This window comes from Microcaecilia unicolor, chromosome 3, assembly GCF_901765095.1.
Source record: "Microcaecilia unicolor chromosome 3, aMicUni1.1, whole genome shotgun sequence".
Taxonomy (NCBI): domain Eukaryota; kingdom Metazoa; phylum Chordata; class Amphibia; order Gymnophiona; family Siphonopidae; genus Microcaecilia; species Microcaecilia unicolor.
This window is the reverse complement of record NC_044033.1, coordinates 35,532,076-35,556,317: the sequence shown is the minus strand read 5'-3', so window position 1 is coordinate 35,556,317 and position 24,242 is coordinate 35,532,076. Positions and strand designations below refer to the sequence as shown.

Sequence of the window (24,242 nt, the reverse complement as noted above, 5' to 3'; positions counted from 1 at the left end):
TTATTAGCATTTGAAATTTATGTAAGGATCAAGAATCTGATATTTTTCAATGATGGCCTCACTCTGGATCTCTGGTTATGCTCACAATGTGCCACAACTATACAGCTCCACTTTGTGGTTCTCTCACTTTAAAAGTAAGAAAGTAAAACTTCTGTTCACATAAGATGTGCTATATAAAACCTCTAAAAATATATGGGTCAATATTCAGCAGCTATAGTCAGTATTTTTTGAACGCTGACTGCAACAGTCAAACATCCATATATACAGCACCATTATCTGGATAAGGCAATCAGTGACTGAACGTATCCAGATAACATAGGACAGGTAGAAGGCTGTTCTAAGTTAAATGGATAGCAAACAAGCAGTTTGCAAGGATATTCAGAGGCACTATACTATGTATAACTTCCCTTGCTGTTGATTTTTAAAGATATTAAACAGACTATATAACTGGGTGTGTGCAGTTATTTTAACTGACCTTTATTTTTATGGCATTTTTACCCCAGATAAGCACGAGAGTGACTCAGATTCAATGTGGCTTACATAACACGTCCTTTATGTTTGATGTGTATAAGTGAGTATTGTTTTTCATTTTTCGGGTTATTATATTTTTATATTTTCATATTGCTATTCAATTATGGTACTATAATCATATTGCTTTGCTTCAGATCATATTTCCAGTTGGAACATTGTTTCTGCAAAGTCAATAATTTAGGTATGTGTCCTATGCATTATTATATTGTCAAAGACTTTTATATATATATTTATTGTACATTATATATATTATGTTATATATTTTTGCCATTTGAGATAGATGTTAAATATTTTAACTATAACAAGGCATTCTTATTATATATGTTATATATTTGTTTAGTGTGGGTACGATGTTTATAATATTAATATATATACAAAAATTTTTTTAAACAAATACTTTTTTGGAATATCCTGATGCTTTTATATTCATGCTATAGTTAGGATTATATCTCTCTACACACAGTGGCTACATATTTTATTATTAATATTGTTGTGTTTATATTATTTTATATATTTGTTTACTTATATGTTTGTTTATTTTAGCCCCTGATGCAGCCCCTTTGGGCGAAACATGGCCTGTGTCGGGCAATATTTTAGCAAACTGTTCCTACATGTCTAAGGCTCATAGCTATAAGAATCTGCAGGCGCCCAACACCTACTGCAGAGGCTCATGATGCCACGTCTATTCTAATCTATTATTTATGTTTGTTAGTTGCAAGTAAGCAAGTAAGACTGGTGCATATGCCAGGATGTACAAGATTAAAACAAAACCATATAGTAAAATCAAATTTATCATTAGCATAATCCCCAAACAAAATGTTTTCATAGCCTGATGAAAGCTCAAATAAGAAATTTGTCTCAGATATGAAGGGAAAGCATTCCAAAGATGATTTCCTTGGAATTGGAAGGGTCAAAGATTCATTTAAATTGAATACTTCTACTAGACAAAAATCTGAGTAAACAATAATGCCAACTCCATGACCGTTTAGATGCAAGTAAAGATAAAGAATATGAAAAATACTCTGGGCTGAGACCTTGAAACGTGTTAAAAATTATGCAAGCAACTTAAAAAAAAAAAAGCAACTGAGTTTGAACTGGCAAGCAATGTAACCTCATTAGTAGTGGAGTAATTCTAATCATATTTCTTCACTCTAAAAATCAGTCTAGCAGCAGTATTCTTCAATAACTGAAGAAAATGCATCATCTTTATAGAGACTCCTAAAATGCAAAGCATTGCAACAGTCAATATGGGGGTCACATGATGCTGCCGGAGAGCTGCTCCGTGCTCCCTTCTCGTCATCTGCAATCACCCCTGTCGGGATGCATGTCTGAATGGAAGCTACTTGGTTCGAAAGGACACTCCTGCTTGACAGATCATTTTGAGTGTGTGGCTGGTGGGGTATGCCGAGAAAAAGTACAAAACTATACAAAGTGAAACCTCGCACACCAGTACACAAGATGGCGATGGTAAACTGAAACCCAGTAATCACATTGGATGAAGCCACAGTACAAGAGCTAAAAAAAAAAAAACATCTGACGGTTGTTATGGATGACAAATTATCACAAATCCATCAAGCTATCCAGGAAATTAAGGATGGTATAGATACTCACAATCAACGCTTTCAACACATGGAGTAACAGATAGTCCAACAGGAGGCCCAAACTGCATCATTAGAGATGCAGCTGCGTGATTTGGATAAGAGAGCTAAGGCCCTGGAGGAACAGAGTACCATGAGAACCAAAGCCGAAGAAACAACCTCCGGCTTGTGGGGCTCCCAGAATCTATCAAAGAAGGGGACCTTCGAAAATGGTTAGAGCAATGGCTTCCTACTGCATTGGAACTGCAGGAGTGGCTGACTAAATTCCACATAGAGAGAAAGCACCACGGGGGTAGGAGCTCAGAAGAGAATTCCCAAGGCTGGTCATATTTCGCATGTTGAACTATGCAGACAAGGAGTGTATCTTACAAAAATATAGAGTCGCCCAACTGATCCATTATGAGAATTCAAAGCTCTTACTCTTCCAAGATTTCTTGGCAGCAGTGGCAGCGAAACGCAAAGTCATGGCGCCTTACTGCTTGGAACTGTATAAGAGGGGATTTAAGGTCTCCAAGCAATATCCGACAAAAGTGCGATTCCAATATCATCAAGATAAAATATTTTTTGATGATTCAAAGGAGTCCTTCATAGAAAAATTGCCCAGTGGGACCCACAAGGTAAAATTATGTATAATCATACCTGATAATTTTCTTTCCATTAATCATAGCTGATCAATCCATAGACTGGTGGGTTGTGTCCATCTACCAGCAGGTGGAGATAGAGAGCAAAGTTTTGCCTCCCTATATGTGGTCATGTGCTGCCGGAAACTCCTCAGTATGTCGATATCAAAGCTCCATCCGCAGGACTCAGCACTTAGAGAATTACACCCACGAAGGGACACTCTGCCCAGCTCACCACCGCCGAAACGGGGGAGGGGAATTAACCCAGCTCATCCCCACACAAGTGGGGGAGGGGAATCCGTCCAGCTCATCCCCGCGGAGCGGGGGAGGGACACCACACCCGCCGATGCGGGGGGATCTGGCTTATCCTGCAACCGCAACCGCGGGAGGAGCTGACTGACCCTAACACCGCCGAAGCGGGAGGGGTACAAAGCTGCCCTACAGCCGCACGAAGCGGGAGGGAGTGCCGGCAGAATTTATGTCTCAATCCAGCCCCGTAAAACGGAGGGGAGAGGAATGCAGCAGCTCACTGTAACACAAACTCGTCTTAACTCTTGAAGAATCCAAGTGAAAAAACTTGAACACGAAGTCTTTCTGAAGTAACTGAAGACTAAACTTGAACCTGAAATGCAACCAGAATAAAAACAGAACAGATATCTGGGAGGGGCTATGGATTGATCAGCTATGATTAATGGAAAGAAAATTATCAGGTATGATTATACATAATTTTACCTTCCATATCATCAAGCTGATCAATCCATAGACTGGTGGGATGTACCGAAGCAGTACTCACCCAGGGCGGGACATTGAAATCCCTGACCTCAACACTGAAGCTCCAAACCGGGCCTCCGCCCGTGCAGCCACAGTCAAACGGTAATGCTTGGAGAATGTATGAGCCGAAGCCCAAGTTGCCGCCTTGCATATCTCTTCCAAGGAGACGGGCCTTCAGCTGGATAGGCGGCACCTTCCCCGCGGCCACATAAGCCGCTGCAATGGCTTCCTTGACCCATCTTGCCACTGTAGGCTTAGCAGCCTGCAGACCCTTACGAGGACCTGCAAACAGGACAAACAGATGATCCGATTTCCGGAAATCATTGGTCACTTCCAAGTATCTGAAGATGACTCGTCTCACATCCAGATATTTAAGAGCAGAGTACTCCTCTGGGTAGTCCTCCCTACGAAAGGAAGGGACACTTTGTAGCGTTCTAGAAATGTTAAATAGTAGTAGTAGTAGACAGAGCTGCTGATTCACATGGAAGCGAGAAACCATCTTGGGCAGGAAGGAAGGCACTGTGCGAATAGTCACTCCTGCCTCAGTGAACTGCAGAAAAGGCTCTCGACATGAGAGCGCCTGGAGCTCGGAAACTCTTCTGGCTGAAGTGATAGCCACCAAAAAGACTGCTTTCAACGTCAGGTCTTTCAGAGATGCCCTCGACAAGGGTTCAAAAGGCGGCTTCTGCAATGCTCTTAGCACCAGGTTGAGATTCCACGCAGGCACCACTGAGTGCAGAGGAGGGCGCAGGTGATTAACTCCCTTGAGAAAGCGCACCACATCTGGCTGTGAAGCCAGGGAAGCACCCTTCAGGCGGCCCCTGAAGCAAGCCAGAGCCGCTACCTGGACTTTAAGGGAACTGAGCGACAGGCCTTTCTCCAGACCTTCTTGCAGGAATGCCAACACTGAAGAAATTGGAGCAGTGAAGGGAGAAAGAGAGCCTGCTTCACACCATGCTGCAAAGATACGCCAAACCCTGGCGTACGCAGTAGAAGTAGAGCGTTTCCTCGCTCTCAGCATAGTGGCGATGACCTTGTCTGAGAAGCCCTTCTTCCTCAGACGCTGCCGCTCAATAGCCAGGCCGTAAGACCAAAGGGAGAGGGATCCTCCATCACCACGGGACCCTGATGTAACCGGCCCTGCTCCACTGACAGCCGCAGAGGATCGTCGACTGAGAGCCTGATCAAGTCCGCATACCAGGGACGTCTGGGCCAATCCGGACCCACCAGGATTACCCTGCCGGGATGCTTTGCCACCCGGTCTAGCACCCTGCCCAACATGGGCCAGGGCGGGAACACATAGAGGAGCTCTTGTGTCGGCCACTGTTGGAGAAGAGCATCTACTCCCAGGGATCGAGGGTCCCGTCCTCTGCTGAAAAAGCGCGGCACTTGGCAATTGGCCGATGACGCCATCAGATCTAGGCTCGGCTGGCCCCAGCGCTTCGTGATGTCCAAGAACGCCTGAGCAGATAGTTGCCACTCTCCGGGCTCCAAGGTATGGCGACTGAGAAAGTCCGCCTTGACATTCATGACTCCGGCAATGTGGGCCGCTGAAAGCTGCTCCAGGTTCGCTTCCGCCCACTGGCAAAGACTCATAGCCTCCTTGGCTAGAGGGGCGCTCTTGGTACCTCCCTGGCGGTTGATATAGGCCACAGCCGTGGCATTGTCCGACAGGACCCGTACAGGCTACAACACCAGTACCGGGATGAACTCCAATAACACCAACCGAATGGCTCTGAGTTCCAGGAGGTTGATAGACCACTTGTCTCTGCAGGAGACTAGAGCCCCTGCGCTGTCCTTCCCAAGCAGAGGGCTCCCCAGCCCATCAAAGAGGCGTCTGTCGTGACGACAATCCACTCCGGGGTCACCAGAGGCAATCCTGCAGACAACTTGTCTGTCTGCGTCCACCAGCTCAGCGCCTTGCGCACTGTTGGGTCCACGGGAAGGCGCACAGCATAATCCTCCGACATCGGAGTCCAGCGCAGCAGCAGAGATAGCTGTAGTGGTCTCATATGAGCCCTGGCCCAGGGCACTACTTCCATCGTGGCCGTCATAGAGCCCAACAGCTGCACGTAGTCCCAAGCCCGAATAGGAGAGGCTACTAGGAACTAGTCCACCTGAGCCTGAAGCTTGACAATCCGATTGTCTGGCAGGAACACTCTGCCCACTTGGGTGTCGAATCGAACTCCCAGATACTCCAGGGACTGAGTCGGGCGCAGCTGGCTCTTCTTCTTCCAGTTGATGATCCATCCCAGGGAGCTCACAAGAGCAACTACCCGGTCCATAGCTTTGCCGCACTCTGCATAAGAGGGGGCTCGGATCAACCAGTCGTCCAGATAAGGATGGACTTGTACTCCTTCCTTTAGCAGGAAGGCCGCTATGACCCCCATTACTTTGGAAAAGGTCCGCGGAGCAGTAGCCAACCCGAAAGGGAGGGCTCTGAACTGGAAGTGTCGTCTCAGGACTGTAAAACGCAGAAAGCGTTGGAGAGGAGGCCAGATGGGAATATGCAGGTACGCTTCCTTGATGTCCAAGGAAGCCAAGAACTCTCCTGCCTTCACTGCCGCTATAACAGAGCGGAGAGTCTCCATGCGAAAGTGCCTCACTTTCCAGGCCCGATTGACCCCTTTGAGGTCGAGGATAGGCCGGACAGAACCTCCTTTCTTTGGAACCACAAAGTAAATGGAGTAACGTCCCTTGCCAATCTGATTTTTTGGCACCGGAACGACCGCACCCAGGCGGATCAGGTTGTCCAAGGTCTGCTGCACTGCCACAGCTTGACCGGAGACTTGCAGGGAGAGAGTACAAACCCGTCTCTTAAGGGTTGGCAGAACTCTAGCTTGTAGCCGTCTCTGATGACTTCCAGCACCCACGCGTCTGAAGTTATAGTGGTCCACTCGCCCAGAAACGAGGACAGCCGTCCTCCAATCTGCACTGGGGCGTGGACCAAGGCCCCGTCATTGGGTACGAGACCCTGGGGGAGGACCGGAGGGAGCACCTCCGGGACGGCGGTCTCTGCGAAAGGAATGCTGCTTGGGGGAGAAATTCCTCTTGAAGGAAGAGGGGGCAGAGGAACCCGACTTGCCCGGGCGGTACCGACGGGCTTCCAGCAACCGTCCTCTGGAGGTACCGGGACGAGTACTAGCCCGAGCCCTGACCTCTGGTAATTTCTTGCCCTTAGACGTGCCGAGATCGGTCACGATTTTGTCCAGCTCGACCCCAAAGAGCAGCTTGCCTTTAAAAGGCAATCTAGCCAGGCGGGATTTAGAGGCGTGGTCAGCAGACCAATGTTTTAGCCAAAGCCACCGCCGCGCAGAGACTGTCTGAGCCATGCCTTTAGCTGAGGCTCTCAAGACATCATACAGCAAGTCTGCCAAATAGGCTAAGCCCGATTCCAGGGCCGGCCAATCAGCCCTCAAGGAAAGATCCGAGGGGAAAGCCCGCTGCACCATAGTCAGGCACGCCCTGGCCACATAGGAGCCGCAAACTGAGGCCTGCAAGCTTAAAGCAGCTGCCTCAAAGGACGACCTTAAGGCCGCCTCCAATCTTCTGTCTTGGGCGTCCTTTAGGGCCGTGCCACCTTCCACCGGCAACGCCGTTTTCTTAGTCACCGCAGTGATTAAAGAATCCACGGTAGGCCACAGATAGGCCTCACGTTCACTCACAGCCAAAGGATAGAGGCGGGACATAGCCCTAGCCACTTTAAGGCTCGTTTCCGGGACATCCCATTGAGCCGCAATTAAGGTGTGCATGGCATCATGCACGTGGAAGGATCTAGGCGGGCGCTTCGTCCCCAGCATAATGGCAGAGCCAACAGGGGCTGAGGAAGAGACGTCCTCCGGAGAGGAAATCTTCAAAGTGTCCATGGCCTGTAAAAACAGGTTGGGCAAGTCCTCTGGGCTAAAAAGCCGCGCTGCAGAGGGGTCATCCGCTCCATCCGAGCGGGGATCTATCTCCTCCAAGGAATCCGCAAAGGACCGTTGGGAGACCTCAGACACGCTGCCCTCATCTACATCGGAGGAGACAAAGTCCTCCAAGGCCTGGAAATCAACCCGAGGGCGTTTACCTCTGGGAACCTCAACCTCTTTATCAGAAGAGGGAGCAGGGGCAGCGTTTTGCATGAGGAAAGCCTGATGCAGCAGCAAAAGAAACTCGGGGGAGAAACCCCCCAGACTGTGCACTTCCGCAGCCTGGGCAACAGCCCTAGACGCACTCTCAACCGGCGCTCGCAATAGCGGGGGAGAGACATGCTGCGCATCCAAAATGGCGTCCGGCGCGAAACTCCGCGAAGGAGCCGCGCGGGAAGAACGGCGCTTAACTTTAGCCGCTTGTGCCGTCGCCCAAATTAAGGGCGTTCATGGCATTAGTGTCTCCAACCTCAAGGGCGGCCCACGAAGAAGCCGTCCGAGCCGCGTGGCCGGCCAAGATGGCGGAGGCGAGGAGCGGGGGATGGGCGTTTATGGCGGGAAAAAACCGCCACGCCGGAGAAACGACCGGGACATTCATCGGTCACTAAACTGTCACCCATCAAGGGCGAATCAGGTTGTAAAACCCCCGCATCCCCTCTAGAAGCGCTCCAGCGATCCGGGGAGCGACCCTTTGCGCCCTCGCCCCCCGACGCCATATGCCACGAGGAGAAGAATCGGGGAACCCCCTGCCCGCTATAAAAAGGTAAAATTACCTGCTTGCCGCTCCGAGCTGTAACGAACTGGTGTCCCAGTGAGTAGCTGCAATGAACGTTTAAAGAAACTTCGAATTAAACGCCTTTAAAGAAGTTTAAAATTTTTTTTTTTTTTTTTTTTTTTAAACGGAGCCAGCGGGAGGGGAGAGAAAAGGAGGGACCTGACACCACCAGGTTTGCACTTGCTCAAAAGAGCCCTCAACCCCAGGCCTCAACAAAACCTAAGGATTAGGCTTGGAGGCCTAGCCAGAGCTGCTGCTGTGTGTGACCACCACCTGCTGAGATAGAGAACATACTGGGGAGTTTCCGGCAGCACATGACCACATATAAGGAGGCAAAACTTTGCTCTCTATCTCCACCTGCTGGTAGATGGACACAACCCACCAGTCTATGGATTGATCAGCTTGATGATATGGAAGAAGTGATTACAGGCCAGCTTTGCTTCCCAGGTGACACTATACTCTGTCAGAGAAATCAAGGCAAGCTGGGCCACAATTTCAATGGTAACTGTATTAATTTTGGACTAAACTCTCCTGTATTAGCTGTTCAGATACTTGTTTGAGTTGCGTGCTTTCACACTTACATGTCTAGAAATGATGGCAATCAAAAATGTTGTTTAATTTTTATGATAGAGGGCTATGTGAATTTATTATGTTTTTCTTTTGCTATGTGTCCTAACTATCCCAATTATTTTTACTGTCTCATTAAGGAATGGGGATTATTCAATTTGCAGATTGCCTTTGCTCAAAGGTAGAGAGGAGTATACTTGATGTTTTCTGGTTCTTGAGGAGGGAGGAGAGCTCTTACATATTAGTAATTTTTGGAAGACTATTAACCAAGGGTAATGGGGTGGAGGGGATAGGGCAAAGTTTCTCTATTATTGGAATGAGGGGGAGGAAGGGGAAGGAACTTATAACCGAGGATACAACTAAAGTTCAGTGGTATGCATGGAGTATATGGTTAGTATGGAGTGCATGGTTTGGTGGGAGTATGAGTGGATGTGTCACAGGGATTTTTGATCGGAGGCTTTTGAGAGAGAAGCAACAATTGTTACAAGGGATGTGCTAGTTAAATTTTTTCCTGGGGGAGCCTAGCTGGGAGGCCTCTCTGGAAATATTCATTTCCATACTTTACTGGATAGTTGTATTCTTAACTTGGTTAGGGGACCATGGTTAAGCTTACCTTAAGTTACTTTGAATGTAGATGGATTTAATTGCCCGATAAAAAGAACTAAAGTTCTAAACATGTTTTGCAAAATGGGGACAGACATAGGAACACATTTGACGGCCCCAGAACATGAAAACTTAAAATGATCTTGGGTGGCTTAAGTGTATTTTTCAGCCTTTAATGGCCGTCAAAGGTAGCTGCCATCCTGATCCATAAACAATTGTCTTTCCAAGCACATAAAACAATGAAGGATAAAGATGGCACATATAAGATAGTGCTGGGGGAACTATGGGGATGGAAGATATTACTATGCTTGGTGTATGCGCCAAATTTTTAAAATCTAAGATTTTTTTCAACCCTGGTATCTCAGTTGGCAAACTATCCTGAGTATCAATTATTTATTGGAGGGAATTTTAATATCACTGGGAACCCTTGAAAGACTGTAAACCTCAGAAAGAAGGAGATAGAGACCATAACCTTAAAGGTGTGAATTTTATCATGCAGCAATTGGCCATGGTGGACATGTGGCAAACCTATCATCCAGATGAAACTGACTTCACTTACTACTCCCATGCGCACAATGTTTATGCCTGGTTAAATTATGTCCTATTTTCACAAGGTATGCTTCCCCATGTTGAAGAAGTGTGTATTGATGTACCCACTGTGTTAGATCATGCACCGGTGACTGCCACCCTAAACTTTATGAATAAGGATACCGATGTGGTTTGGAAGTTACCTCCCTGTCTTTACCAGGATCCGGAGTTCCACATTTATCTTAGGAGTATGGCAGTAGTATGAAAAAACTAACAGCTTAGATGACGCTGGCCTAGTGGTCTACTGGGAGGCCTCAAATGCTGTCCTAAGGGGTCATATCACGGACTATCAAGCCCGTGCTAAGCAGCTTAGAGAAGGGAGACGGGTTACACTTACCAGGGAGTTACATAAACTACAGCAAACCCATGTTGCCAAATTAGATCATAATACTAAACAGCAGCTCACAAGGGCCCAATGAGTTGAAAGGAAATTATACTATCAAAGATATAAGTTGCATAATTGGTGAGGGAAGACACGTAAATTACCTGCTAATTTGGTGAGACTTTCTAGGGAAAAAAAACCCCAGTTGATTACTAGTTTGAGGGATGACACAGGGACTCGCCTGTTTGATATTGATCAGATCTCCCAGCAATTTGTGAAGTTTATGAGAAACTTTACAGTGAGGGTTCTATAGAAGAAACCGCATGTGCTGCTTTTTTTTCTCCAACTTGCAGCTGCCCCAGTTTAATGCAAAACAAGCCAGAGACCTTAACTGCCCTATAGAGGCGATAGAGCTTCAGTCTACCATCAAGCATCTTAAATTAATTAAAAAATTTTGAGCAAGTTGAAAATTCTTTTCTTCAGTTCCATGTGTAATAGGCTTTTACAACCTCATCATCTTCCTAGATCGAATCTGGTACATGCGATCCTTCTCCCGAAACCAGGGAAAGATTTGGAACAACCAGGTTCTTACTGCCCTATACTGTTACTTAATCAAGATGTCAAGATTCTGGTGGCAGTGCTTGTGGGCAGACTGAACAAATACCTTCCCCTAGTTATACATGAAGATCAGGTGGGTTTTGTACCATGGCGATATCACGACATGATTTCATGACAAAAAAAGACAAAAGAATCAAGCAGTTATTGCTAGTTTAGATATTGAAAAGGCTTTTGACAGTGTCCTATGGCCACATTTGTTTTAGGAGTTGGAAAAGTATAGTTAATGGAAAGTTCTCTCACCCATTATTTCATTTATGGAGGGGAACGAGGCAGGGATGTCCGCTCTCCCTGTTGCTTTTCCTTTTAGCTTTAGAACTAGATAGAAATCAGGCAAGATCCAGACATCCAAGGTCTAGATATAGGATGTGTGGAGACCCGTCTAAGTATGTCTGCAGATAATATGCTCCTTTATGTGAATAGGGCTCCTGAGAATTTATCTAGATTTAGTCCAGCAGTTTGGTACTTTCTCGGGGCTGAAGATTAATTGTGCCAAGTCGGATGTTATGCCATTAAATGGGGGAGGGCGAAAGAGTGGCATAAGAAGCTGCTGATTATGTCCATTACAGCTAATATGAAGCATTTGGGTATTTATTTACACTCCTCAGAGTTGGTAATGTACCAGCGAAATATAGTGGATGGGATAGCTAAAATCAGTGGCGTAGCAAGGGGGGGTGGTCCGCCCCGGGTGTCAGCTCGGGAGGGGGTGCTCCCTGCCAGCTCTCCCCCCCTTGGCGAATCGACACCCCCCCACCTTTAAAAAGAATACCGGGAATCGCGCCTGCCCTGCACGTACAAGAAATGTGGACCGTCGGCTCTTCCCTCGCTCTGTCCCGCCCTCCGCTGACGCAACTTCCTATTTCCGCAAGGGCGGGACAGAGCGAGAGAAGAGCCGACGGTCCACATTTCTTGTACGTGCAGGGCAGGCACGACTCCCGGTATTCTTTTTAAAGGTAGGGTGCGGGAGCTGGTCGTCGGGGGGGGGGGGGGGGTCATCGTGCTGCACCCGGGGGGGGGGGGGTGTGCAATGGCGAACCGCCCCGCCCCGGGTGGCAGCCCCCCCCCCGCTACGCCACTGGCTAAAATTAAATCTTTATGTCAGAAATGGATAGATCTTCCATTACCTCTTATGGGGAGGGCAGCATTGGTTAAAATGATGGTTCCTAAACTGCTATACCCACTGCAAACTCTACCTATCTGGGTTTGGCGTAAGAAGGAGCTGGCCTTAAGGGCTACACTCTGCAAGTCTATATGGCAGAGTAAGGCAGCTCGAATTGGATATTCCAAATTAATTCTAGATAAGACACAGGGAGGTTTAAACTTTCTGGATATTTGAATATATGATCTAGCAGCATTGCTGCGCTGCATTCATGAGATTGCCACTGGAGTCCAGAATCCTTTCCCCCTGAAGCTGTTACACTCTTTGTGTTGGCCCTATTCTCTGATAAATCTTTTACATGGAGACCCTCCTTTTGGGAAGGACTTTCAGGGGAGGACCATTTTCATGAAACCTTTCTGGCAAGCTTGGAGGCGGTGGAGAAAGGACTACAAGGTACTCAGAGGGCATCCTCTTTTATTAAACTGGTGGGAAATCCAGATTTTCCCTCCGGGGTGGGGGACTCAGCTTTTCGCCTCTGGGAGGACTGGGGATGTTTCTCATTTTATCAGCTTCTTGGGGGGGGGGGGGGGGGGGGGGGGAGATTTTCCCTTCATTTGATTTACTTCACAAATGATGGGATTTGCCCTGCACCCACCAATGGACATTTTTTGTTTCAGGCTCGTCATTATTATGAATCTTTATCTCAAACATGGTAATGCTTGGGTACCAACAAAATTACATGTCCAGTTTTCCTCTGTTCCCCCCCCCCCTCAATAGTTTATCCACACTCAGTTTAACCATACTCAGGTCCATTAGAACAGCATGCAGGTCCCTGGAGTAGTCTAGTGGTGGGTGCAGTGCACTGCAGACAGGTGGACCCAGGCTCATACCTCCCCCCCCTACCTGTTACACTTGTGGACGAAACTGTAAGCCCTCCAAAACTCACCAGAAACCCACTGTACCCACATATAGGTGCCCCCTTCATCTGTAAGGGCTACGGTAGTGGTGTACAGTTGGGGGTAGTGGGTTTTGGGGGGCTCAGCAGACAAGGTAAGGGAGCAATGGTCAGATGTGTACCTGGGAGCATTTTATGAAGTCCACTGCAGTGCCCCCTAGGGTGCCCTACTGCTTTCCTGGGATGTCAGGGGGACCAGTCTACTAAAAATGTTGGCTCCTCCTACATCCCAATGGCTTGATTTTGCACATTTTGAACTTGGATGTTTTGGGGTTTTTTTTAAAATGGGCCAAAAAACAAAACATCCAAATCACAAAACCGTGTTCAAAATGGTATTTTCGAAAAAAGAAAAAAATAGACGTTTTTCTTTTTTGAAAATTGCCTTCTTTCCTATTCAGATTTTGAACATTTTGCATTTGGACTTAGACGTCATATCGAAAATGCCCCTCCACGTGTGATAGACCTTTTAACTTGCACAAATGGTTCTTCACATATTGGGTCAGGAATTGCTGGTAAGAGGCCATGCAGGAAGTGAGCATAGCTGTTTAATAAATCTTCCTCCTAAGATGATTTAGGGTATGGGTTCCCTCCCCAAGGGCACTAAAGCATCTCATCCTCTTGGCCTTTAAGAGAGCAGATTCAACAGCCATTGACTAGTATGGTAACTGGTACTTTTAAAATCTGGAGGCCTTTCAGACTTCTCATTAAGCATCTTGTGCATGGCACTATCATGACTTTTTTTGGGGTGGCTTGAGAAACTCAAGTGTGTCCAACATATCTGCCCTGGGCTCATCCTCTTTTTGTACACAAAATAGAATAGTCTCAGTCATTCCCATATAACATATCAAGAGGAGATCCTCTAGTGAGAACGTAATCCTTTACCAGGAGAAGAGAGTCTGAAGGGAGACCAGTTTACTGATCCTGTTAAGAAGAGATGGCCGATCTGTGAGTAGATTCTATTGGAGATGTCTAAGTTTGTGTCTAGCTAGAAGATAAGGTCTCTATCAAGACATGCCTTATTTGCTGGGGTCTAGATCTTGAGACCTTGATGCAGGTAGGTGTCATAGCAGTTTCCTGCCCTGATTCACTGCATGTGTGTATTGAAATAGCCTGTACCAATGCTGATGCACCTCTGTGTACTGGTGCTGATGTGGTGTTTCCATGCTCTGCATGAATCTTATGAATGGACTGACATGGAAATGACACCAATACGAAGGAATGAGGTAGGCATTGACAGCACACTTGCAATCCTTCTCATCAACTCTGAGGACTGCTGGGGTGGAGACTACAGTAGGGATGGTGTTGCTTTCTTGAGCTGAGGTGAACTAGTGGCTTAAACCAGAACCATTACAAGCTGCTACACCTTGCAAAGAATTGTAGACTTCCAACATGGAGATTCCTGAATGAAATGACAACAGCCATCAATATCATCATGCTCCTAGCATTGTGCTCCAACAAAAACTTACATCAGTAATTCTTAGTCCCTGCTTGGTGCACCGTATTGGAATCCCTCAATGATCCACATAACGAGTCAGAATCTCTAGCCTGCTTTCAGTGAAACTGTGTCGTTGGACAGACCCAATGGCTTCTATAAAGGGTGACTAATATCTATTCAATGTCGATGTATCTCATGCATCCAGTTTAGCTACTGGATTCATATAGTTCGATGTCTTCAGAGTTGACTGCCTAATCAGACTTACTAATACTAAAGAGCTCTTTCTTGTGCTATTCATGGTTCCATGAAGTCCTGTAGATGACAAGATGACATTTTAAGAAATCACAACTGAGCCTAAGGCATGTCAGTCACCAGTAATGTAGATCAGTAATATAGTCCTGATACATTGCTCAAATTCTTGAAGCCACATGGGCTTTTTTTCTGGGATATTCACAGCAAAATGGCCAAAGCAAAATTTATGTTCAAAAGTCAACCAGTGATGACTGACACACCTGAATCATTGGCCACGCAATCTCCCCCCCCCCCCCCCCAAAAAAAAAAAAAAAACCTGAAGAAAACACTTAGGAACCATCAAAAACCTATCTAGGGAAACTACAGAGAAGGGAGGAAAAAGCTACTGAAGCTAACCAACAATAAGATTGTAAAAATGTTTCTCATTGGGCAAAACTGAAGAGAGAGTGGCTTGGTTATATTAGATAGGAGAAAAAAAAAAAGAACTGGGTAGCCCTGCACGATGAAACCATCATAGAAAAATGTTATCCATCAGTGAGGGTTTCATATCCTGCATAAATAAGAAGAAGAAAAAAAAAAAAAAAAAGATACGAAGCTGGAAAGACATATGGAGAACAAAAACTGCAAAGATTTATTGAATAAAAAAAGCTAGAAATTTAAATCTAACAATGTGAAATCTTGTAAAAACAGCTTTAACAGGGTAAGTGTGTTATCTTGGGTCAGTGCTGGCAATAGAGAAGTGATAGAGTTCTAGAGTCTTGGGAGAACAAATTTGAAAGATGGATCGCACAGGCACCAAATGGAGCCCTGGTGATATTATTGACTGGTGAAAAGTAGGGCCTTTGAAACTGTGTCCGTACTGCAGTGAAAGGCTGCAGGGGCACTCCTGGAGGTGTGCTCAAAAAGGACCTTTGCAGCCTCTTCAAAGCACTGTAGAAATACCAGGAGATATGGATGTTTCAGTGTTTGAGGGTAGTTGATTTGTCAGTTTCCTGGAAAATGCTCAAGATACTATTTCAACTAGGGCTCCTTTCTTAGTAATCTTTTCCCCAACTGCCAATTCATGCACAAATTAACTTTATGTGAGTATATTATAAAAATGTATTCTATTCCTTCATCCATTTTAATACATAATTCACATAAAAGATAAGCCATTTAAAAACTGAACAGCTGTTCTTACATTCACTATGATGCCGAGCATTCCGTAATTAACAGCAGCCAACATCAGTAAAAGGTCAGTTAAGCCTACTCTATAATTACTAGTCTAAAATAAATTCTCAGCTCAGTGCTTACCATGTATTTCAACTGTAGCCTATATATTATTTACCATTACAATATGCGTAGAAAGCGTATTTGAATTCGTGCTGTGATGAATACACAGAAGGAATGAATGAGACATTTCAAACTTATGAACAGCAGTTGAACTGTGAAATTTTATGAGAGATGTGCAAATGGACCGTAGCCAAGGCTGAGGCCTTGACTACTGGAACTATGGCTCACAAGCTCCCAACTCATGCTAAATCAGTCCCTTTGTGTGGATGCTAGTCCATGCATATGTATTAGTTTGATATAAAACTGGTCATACCTGTTGTGCAAGACCTTCTCTACTTTCTGTGGAACTTAAAAGAATCCTTCGATGTGCCAAGGCCTCTTCATAAGGTACTGCATCTGGACACGGCTGCAAGGTGAACAGCAGAGCTTTTTTCAAAACTTATTCCACCTATGCGAGCTCATGTTCTTATGTGTGTTCTTACCAGACAAACCTTTATAAAGCTTAATATGTTCCAAGGTATCTCTTTGGCCACAGGAAAAAAAAAAGAGAAAATACTAATACAGTCGTCAAAGTAATAACATACCGGACTGTCCCTCTTTAAAATTTATTGATATTGAAAGAAAAAAATCATTCTTAATTCCTATTCTATTAGAGTGAAATATATCTGTGCTAGAACTGTGTACCTTCTCTTTCCATCCCAAATCTAGATGGGCACCTGGTAGTTTCCTTCCCAGCTCTCAAATAGGTGCCAAATAACCCTGCATAGCTGCTTTTCCTTGTACATATGGGGGTAAATTCAAGAAAGGGTGCCTAAACACAGGAGCTAGGACACAGTACACCAAGCATGGATTCTATAACAACTGCCATTATAGAATACTAGTGTAAGTCCAAAATATGCTCGCAAGTTTAGACGCAAGCACTTATGCTATATCAAAGGCTGGTGTAAATGCTGGTGTCTAAGTGTAGGCAGTTAGGCGCATAAATGCTACCATTCTATACTCTGTGCATGTAACTGCTAGGCACACCCCTGACCCGCCCATGCCTCCAATGTCCACAACCCCTAGCAGGTGCGTGCAACAGAGTTTGCGCATGCAATTTATAGAATATCGACGACTACAGCAAAGTTACTCACCTGCAGCAGGTATTCTGAGAGAACAGCAGCCCAACTATTCTCACAGCCAGGTGATGTCATCCAATGGAAACAGGTACAGATACTGAGTAGTGAGATTATTAGTGCCTTACCGCCCGACACACAAATGCAGGCCCCTCAGTCATATAAAATAGCTAAAGAATATAACTCCTAGGGGAGGTGGGAGGGTATGTGAGAATACATGGCCTGCTGTCCTCGGAGAACACATGCTACAGGGCGAGTAACTTCTCCGAGGACAGGAAGGCCAGTTGCATACTCACAGCTGGGAATCCTTAGCTACCAGGCTCACCAAAAACAACAATGCTAGGACAACAGAGATTCAAAACGTTAAGGCCTGAAAATCAATTAAACAAACTATTTACATATTAGTTGGGAAGGTGCAGCCTGGAACTAAATAAAACGGAGCCTAGGGGGAGTGGAGTTGGATTCTAGATACCGAACAAATTCTTCAGGATTGTTTGCCCGAACCTGCTGTCATGTTGGGTATCCTACTTAAGGCAGTAATGAGATGTGAATATGTGGACAGATGACCACATTGAAGCTTTGCAAATCACTTCAATTGGGTTACCTACGTAGCCATGGCTCTGACGTTATGAGCCTTGACATGGCCCTCTTGAATCAGCCCAACCTGGGCGTAAGTAAAGGAGAAGCAATCTGCTAGCCAATTAGATATCGTGTGTTTGCCCCGTCCCCACAAACTCTGTCCCCATCCACAGAAGGCTCAAACAGTTGATTTTATATTTAAATCTATTTATTACAGTATAAAAATGAATATTCTGAACTGTCATTTATAAAGCAAAAATAGAAGATATACGATATACCCCCCATCTTCTCTCCTTCTTCCCCTTTCACAAACATCACCTCCCCCTACACTCCCTCCACAACATCCATATTCCATATACATATGCTTCAAAACTTAGTAAACAAACCAGATTTTACAGACACACATTTCCATCTTCCAAAATTCTATACAGCAGATATACAGATCAGTAGGACAGAGACAGGGGTGGGAAGCAGTCCAAAAAAAGTAAAAGGCAGAAGTAACACAGTTTATACCTGTTTAACCACTCTTAATATGTAATACTAGTAGCAACCAATAATAAAACAGTGATGAAATATTCATTCACATAGAAAATAGCCTGAGCCAACAGATTTATTTTCCAATGAACATAATTAACTCTGTATGAAATAATTGTAATAAAATAAGGGAAGTGCATTTCTATAAAATAATATACCATGCCACTGCATTCCATAAAACAAAAGGAGCAAGTTCACACATGCCATCTTTTTCTTTTGATGTGGGCACAGGAAAAGAAGATGTTAAACAGGAAGAATAACTAAGGAGGGGGAACTTTTAAAACCTTTAAAAACTGAAAAAGTGGACCAGCAGCTTTTTTTTCTTGTAAAAACATAATTTGCAATGTACAAACAGGGCACACTAACTGGTGAGTGGCCGCAAAGGCGACGACTGCCAACAACTCAGCCCCTGCCAGGAAAACCGAGAAGTGGACTATAGCGAGGGCCGCACAACAGACACATACACTTTGCAAGGCAGCTGGAAAGCAGCAAGCAGCAGGCAGTCCTGTGAGAGAAGACACAGTGCCAAGCAAGGTGCACCTGAAGCCAGCCAATGACAAGCCGCTGGACCCCTACCCCTGCATCGACTGCGAGGGGAAGTGCGAGAGTGTCTTGGAGGCAAGGAGGTTGAATAAAACGTATTGTGCACATCTCGGTCATGCACACAGCATGCTAGCTCCGCCTCAAGACAGTCGAGCGATGAGTCCTTGATGAGTGAGTCCTCCTCCTCCTCCTGCACAAATGATGACATCATGTGTGGTGGGCAGGGAGGGGAGTACGTGCTTGACAGGGAGGAGGAGCAGTCGACAGTAAAACAACTGTGAACAGGTAGGCATTTGATTTACCGCGGGTGCAGGGTGGTGAAATAACCACTGTTTGAACCCGCGATAAAACTCTGGTAATTTTTACCATTCCTGTGGTTTTACCATGGATTTCCACATTTATCCACTCCCATATCATTCTCTAGTAGTACATTTGGTCAATACTCTGGGAGCTGACATAAGGCCAAAAGGCAGAACGTGATACTGGTAATGGTGTTTCCCTATACAGTACTGAAGATACTTCCTGTGACTGGGAAGTACTGAAATGTGAGTATAGGAATCCTTTAAGTCCAATCTTTTTCCTGAATTATGGGAAGAAGGGTGCCCAGGGAATTCATCCTGAACTTTTCTTTGACCAGGAATTTGTTCAGGGCCCTTAGATCTAGGATAGGACAAACTCACCCTGTCTTTTTGGGCACAAGGAAGTACCTAGAATAGAATCCCTTCCCTTCTTCCTCTGGTTGCACAGGTTCGATCGCATTGGCCTGTAGAAGGGTGGAGATTTCCTCTCAAGTACCTGCTTGTGTCAAGAGTTGATAAACCATGCTTTTGGTGGGCAATTTTGTGGTCGTTGATTCCAATGTAGGGCATAACCAAGACAGACAATTTGAAGAACCCACAGGTCAGATATTATAAGGGCCACCTGCGTTGGAAAAAACTTTAGCCTCTCTCCTACCAGTAGGCCGTCCAGGACGGTTGCTTTGAGTGCAGCTATGCTTTTCTGGAGCAAGTCAAAAGCTCATCCCTTGCTTTGACTGGGGAACCAGCTGAGACTTCTGAGGTTGGGACTAGCGAGGCAAAGAATGATGGGCCTTAGGGTTCTGGCCAGAGCAGGAAGGCGGCAGAAACCTACGCCTTTGAGAGCAGTAGTGCCACTGCTTAGGCCCCCTAGAAAACTTCCCAGATAAAGAGTTGCAGCTGGAGGATGCCACAATAGGGTTTGGATGGTATCAGTATGCTGCTTTATGAGGTCAGCTACCTCATCCACCTTATCCCTAAAAAGTATTACCTTCTTGGTAAGGTACATCTGCCAACCTCACCTGAACTGTTGGTTCTTGGTTAAAGACATGCAGCCATGAGAATCTGTTCATCCCACACCTACGGCGGAGGAGAGTCTGGACAGAATGTCAAAAGAACTGTACAAGCCCCTAGCCAGATATTTCCTACACGTCAGCTGCTTATTGGCCAACTGGTGAAACTCTCCAGCCTGCTCCTGTGGGAAGGAATCTGCGAGACTTAGTGTACTGCATAGCAAAGACAGCAAGTAAAGGTTCATATCACTACTAATTGGGTTTCTGCCAGGTACTTGTGACCTATATTGGCCTCTGTTGGAAACAGGGCTGGATGGACCACTGGTCTGATCCAGTATGGCTATTCTTAGAGCTGGTAGGACTGGATGCGGGAAATGAACATCAGGGCCTGAAAAGCTTTCCTCCCAAACAAGTCTCACGTCCGAGCCTGTCTACCCAGGGGAGCCGAGGCATGAGTTCTGGAGCTCCTAGTTCTTTTGGGGCAGATTCGACAACCAAAGAGTGGTGAGGCAGTTAAGCCCTCTCAAATCCGGAAGCCTTCTGGATATCATACTGTGTATCCACCTTCTTACGTGTGACCTGCACTGAGAGGGGAGATTCCCAGTTCTTTGTCAGTGCTTCTTTAAGGATACGATGAAGTGGTACTATGATCCCTTCCTTAGCAAGTGACTCATAGTCCAGAACCGATAACATCTCTGCTCTGGGTTCCTCATCTGTCTCTAACTTAAATGGGATGGCAGAAGTCATCTCCTTGACAAAACCAGTGAAAGAGAGAGACCCTCAGGTGAAAATTTACACCTCTTGAGATAGGGAGGGATAAAAAAGTACCACATAAGACTCCTCCGACGAGAAGTAATAAGGGTGTTCTTCTGAGTCCCATGAGCAGTCCCATTCAGACTCCACACCATACTCTGATTGGACTGAGTGAGATTGTGCTGCCTTGGCTGAGTGGAACTACATCCATGCTCTGATGAGAGCCGAGGTACAGCCCTAACCCTCAGACTCCGGAAAGCTTCCTCTCCTGATGTACAAAGCGATACTTCATGTGCCAATTTTGACATCAACCCCCTTCAAGACGTCGACATTGAGGATCTCTCCAAGGGCATGGATGGAGCCTCAGGAAGAATCTGGGGCTGATCCACAGTTGCCACAACTGTCCTTGATACCTCAGCAAATTGCAACTGCAGCATCTACACTAGCTCTTCCCTAAGCATGGCTTGGAACCACTCATCAAAGGTAGGCGAGCCAGGAGAGAGGCAGCCTGAGAAGATGTTGCAGAATCAGAAGCGGAGACCTGGCTGCCTGGAGACTTGTGCACCGGCATCTCTTCCAAAGAGGGGGAGTGCTCCTATTGGTGCAGGTGCTTCTTGGGTAGCAGCAATGCTGATGCCCCGGAGCTCTTGAAACCATGTGTTAGAGAAGACTGATGCTTACGCTTCTCAGGCTTCCTCTGATGTTTAGAATCACAGTCCTTCAGTGCCCGAGAATGACATCAAACCCATACACGCCCTTGGTGTCAAGTCTGATGCTGACTGGTCCCAGGGCGTATGTTCAGTGCCCAATGTTGAAAGAGGTGGAAACTTTCTCGATGCTGATGCACTCCCAGTGGTAGATGAAGTCTTAGCAGCCATCAAAGTAGATGCTTCCGGTACCGGTGTTGATGTATCGGCCTTCAAAGAGCCAAAAACCGCTCTCCTATTGAATATGCTGCGTCCTCTGTGTCCTCAACTGCACAGAGTGCGCAAACGTTAGGCTCATGGTCAGGGCGAAGGCAACAGATACACCAATTGTGAGGGTACATCATGAAAATCACCCATTACATTGGGTGTACCTTCTGAAGGAACTGGGGGTCTTTCTTGGACATCAAGGAAAGAATTGTGGCCAAATTAAACTCATCAATTCTGAACAGTAAAAAGGGGCAGCGTTCAAATTGAGGTTGGTGCATTATTATTATTACATTTGTACCCTGCGCTTTCCCACTTAAAGCAAGTTCAATGCGGCTTACATAGTAATAGGGATTACAGGGATTGCATCTGTCTAAAAAGGGCCTAGCAACCCGTGAAAAAGAAAGGAAACTTTAAGAGCCAAAAATACACTACAAAAAATAAAAGGGAAAAGAATAAAATTAGGAGTAAGGAAAAAAATAATTGAGAGACAAAAATACTGAAATGGGAAGGCACTATAGAACAAAGAAAATCTCGCACTGAAAGGAGAACACAATGACGTGTCCTCCCTGCTCCGTGGAAAACGAAGACTGAGGGACTCATAGGGCAGAAAGACATCAGCACATCCACAGTGGGATGCTGCTATAAAGTTCTACAATAATCTCGCTAGTCAGCGTCCGCACCAGGCTCCTTTAGATGACATCACCTAGCTTTGAGAATACAACTGGTCTGCTTGGAGTGGAGGAGTAGCCTAGTGGTTAGTGCAGTGGACTCTGATCCTGGGGAACTGAGTTTGATTCCCACTGCAGCTCCTTGTGACTGGGCAAGTCACTTAACCCTCCATTGCCCCAGGTACAGAATAAGTACCTGAATATATGTAAACCGCTTTGAATGTAGTTGCAAAAAAAAACCTCAGAAAGGCGGTATATCAAGTCCCATTTCCCTTTCCCTTGTCCTTGAAGGGTGATTAAATGCATAACTGCTAATTAGTGTCAAGGCCAATTGTAGCCTATTGCTTATTAACACCAATTATCAGCTCATTATTACATTATTTAGGCACCCAACTGACCTTACTCTATAATTTGTGCATGCAACTTTCCGTGCTAATTGTAAAGTTGGGTATACAACTTTATAGAATTTGGGGGATGGTATACCCCTCTCAGTACCTAGGTTAAGCATTTTCATATGAAAAAAAAAACAACACAGTAAGGTGTAAGTAGTTATTACATAATGCATTTAAAAAGCACTCCACTTACTCAGGGGTAAGGGTCAACATCAATACTTGGAGGGAAAAAAAAGTCCTGTTGTAAACCAAGTGAAAACCATTATATATAGTTTACCCCAGTTGGGCAATGGATCCTGCTATTGGTCACAGAAAGCTACTAGATGAGAGGAATGTCTGAACCGATTCCATATGATCTATTTTAAATAAATTCACCAATAAGTTTGCTTTTTTCAAATGAAGAAAAGCATGCTCCATGCTGAAATAACCCTTTGCGTCTCCCCCACCTCATCCAATAATTCATAACCAATTCTTGCCTGCAGCTAATTGATTTCTCTGCTCAGCCTGAGTTTTAACACAGCATCTGTTATCTCAGAGTTCAGCAAATCACCATTTTAGCCTGAACATCTCTAGATAACTTTACTGCTAAAGCTAAACTCCTCACAACAGCTTTTCATCACAAACCTTTTCCATACTTTTACGTACCTTCTTCAGTGCTTTCATGTATTTGACTGCTTTTCTCTTGTTCTTTAGCATGCAGGCAGCTGAGAGGGGGTGTATGAACCCTGCTCCCCCTCTGGGACCGTAGCTCAAAGAAGCTGTGAAATAGTCAAGATTGTTGCTGAAGAAAGTTGCAATCTAAAGGTGACAAGTCGAACAAATACAAAGGACACAGATCAATAAAACCAGAAGTAAAAAGGAAGGCAGATTATAACATTTACACTGTGGTGCACTTTTACTATGCATCAGAGTGTTTTTATTATAAAAATGTTTCATGGTATTGACTCACCTTATATTGTACTTTTATATGGTGACAAGTTAGTACATAATATGATTCTCTTGCTTATATAGTTTATTGTTGCCAGCTGTTATATGATGTGATTGAATAGTATAAACAAAAAATAATAAGGCAATCTATAAGCATTATCTTGTAAAGATAAAGGATTGTATTATTTTATAGTCTCATGTGTGTGTGTTTGTTCTTTATACCTATTTTGCTAGCATAATTTTGTGAGTTAGCAAAATATAAATGAAATTATATACAATAAGTGCAAATCAAACTGAAGGCTAACCACTGAATAGATTAAGCTGCAAATACAAAAGTTCTTTGTTGATTAACTGCACCAAATTGGATGAATTGGTGCAAGCTTTTGAGTGGTATTGTGCGATACGCACTTGAAGGGAATTGAAACCTTCAGGTCAGGATATGCTCAATTGCCCCTGTATTTTACAAGAGGGTTTGCTGAACACAGAGCCTCTTAAAATATGTATAGGGATGAACATGCATGTGCATTTGATGGCACATCCCTGCTATTTCATTTCATTAAGAGCGATAGTACAATGACCGCTCAACCCCAAACTTGG

At 45.1% G+C, this 24,242-nt stretch overlaps 1 protein-coding gene across 1 annotated transcript in view; it reads right to left on the bottom strand.

Annotated features, from left to right (window-relative positions):
• Positions 1 to 24,242, bottom strand: part of PPP1R21 (protein phosphatase 1 regulatory subunit 21) — a 200,592-nt gene that overhangs the window by 55,201 nt on the left and 121,149 nt on the right. Inside the window, exons 15-16 of the mRNA XM_030195830.1 lie at positions 23,364 to 23,516; positions 16,225 to 16,317 (exon numbers count right to left, since the gene is read on the bottom strand). Coding sequence (XP_030051690.1) covers positions 16,225 to 16,317; positions 23,364 to 23,516 — 246 coding nt within the window. The remainder of the gene's footprint in view (positions 1 to 16,224; positions 16,318 to 23,363; positions 23,517 to 24,242) is intronic.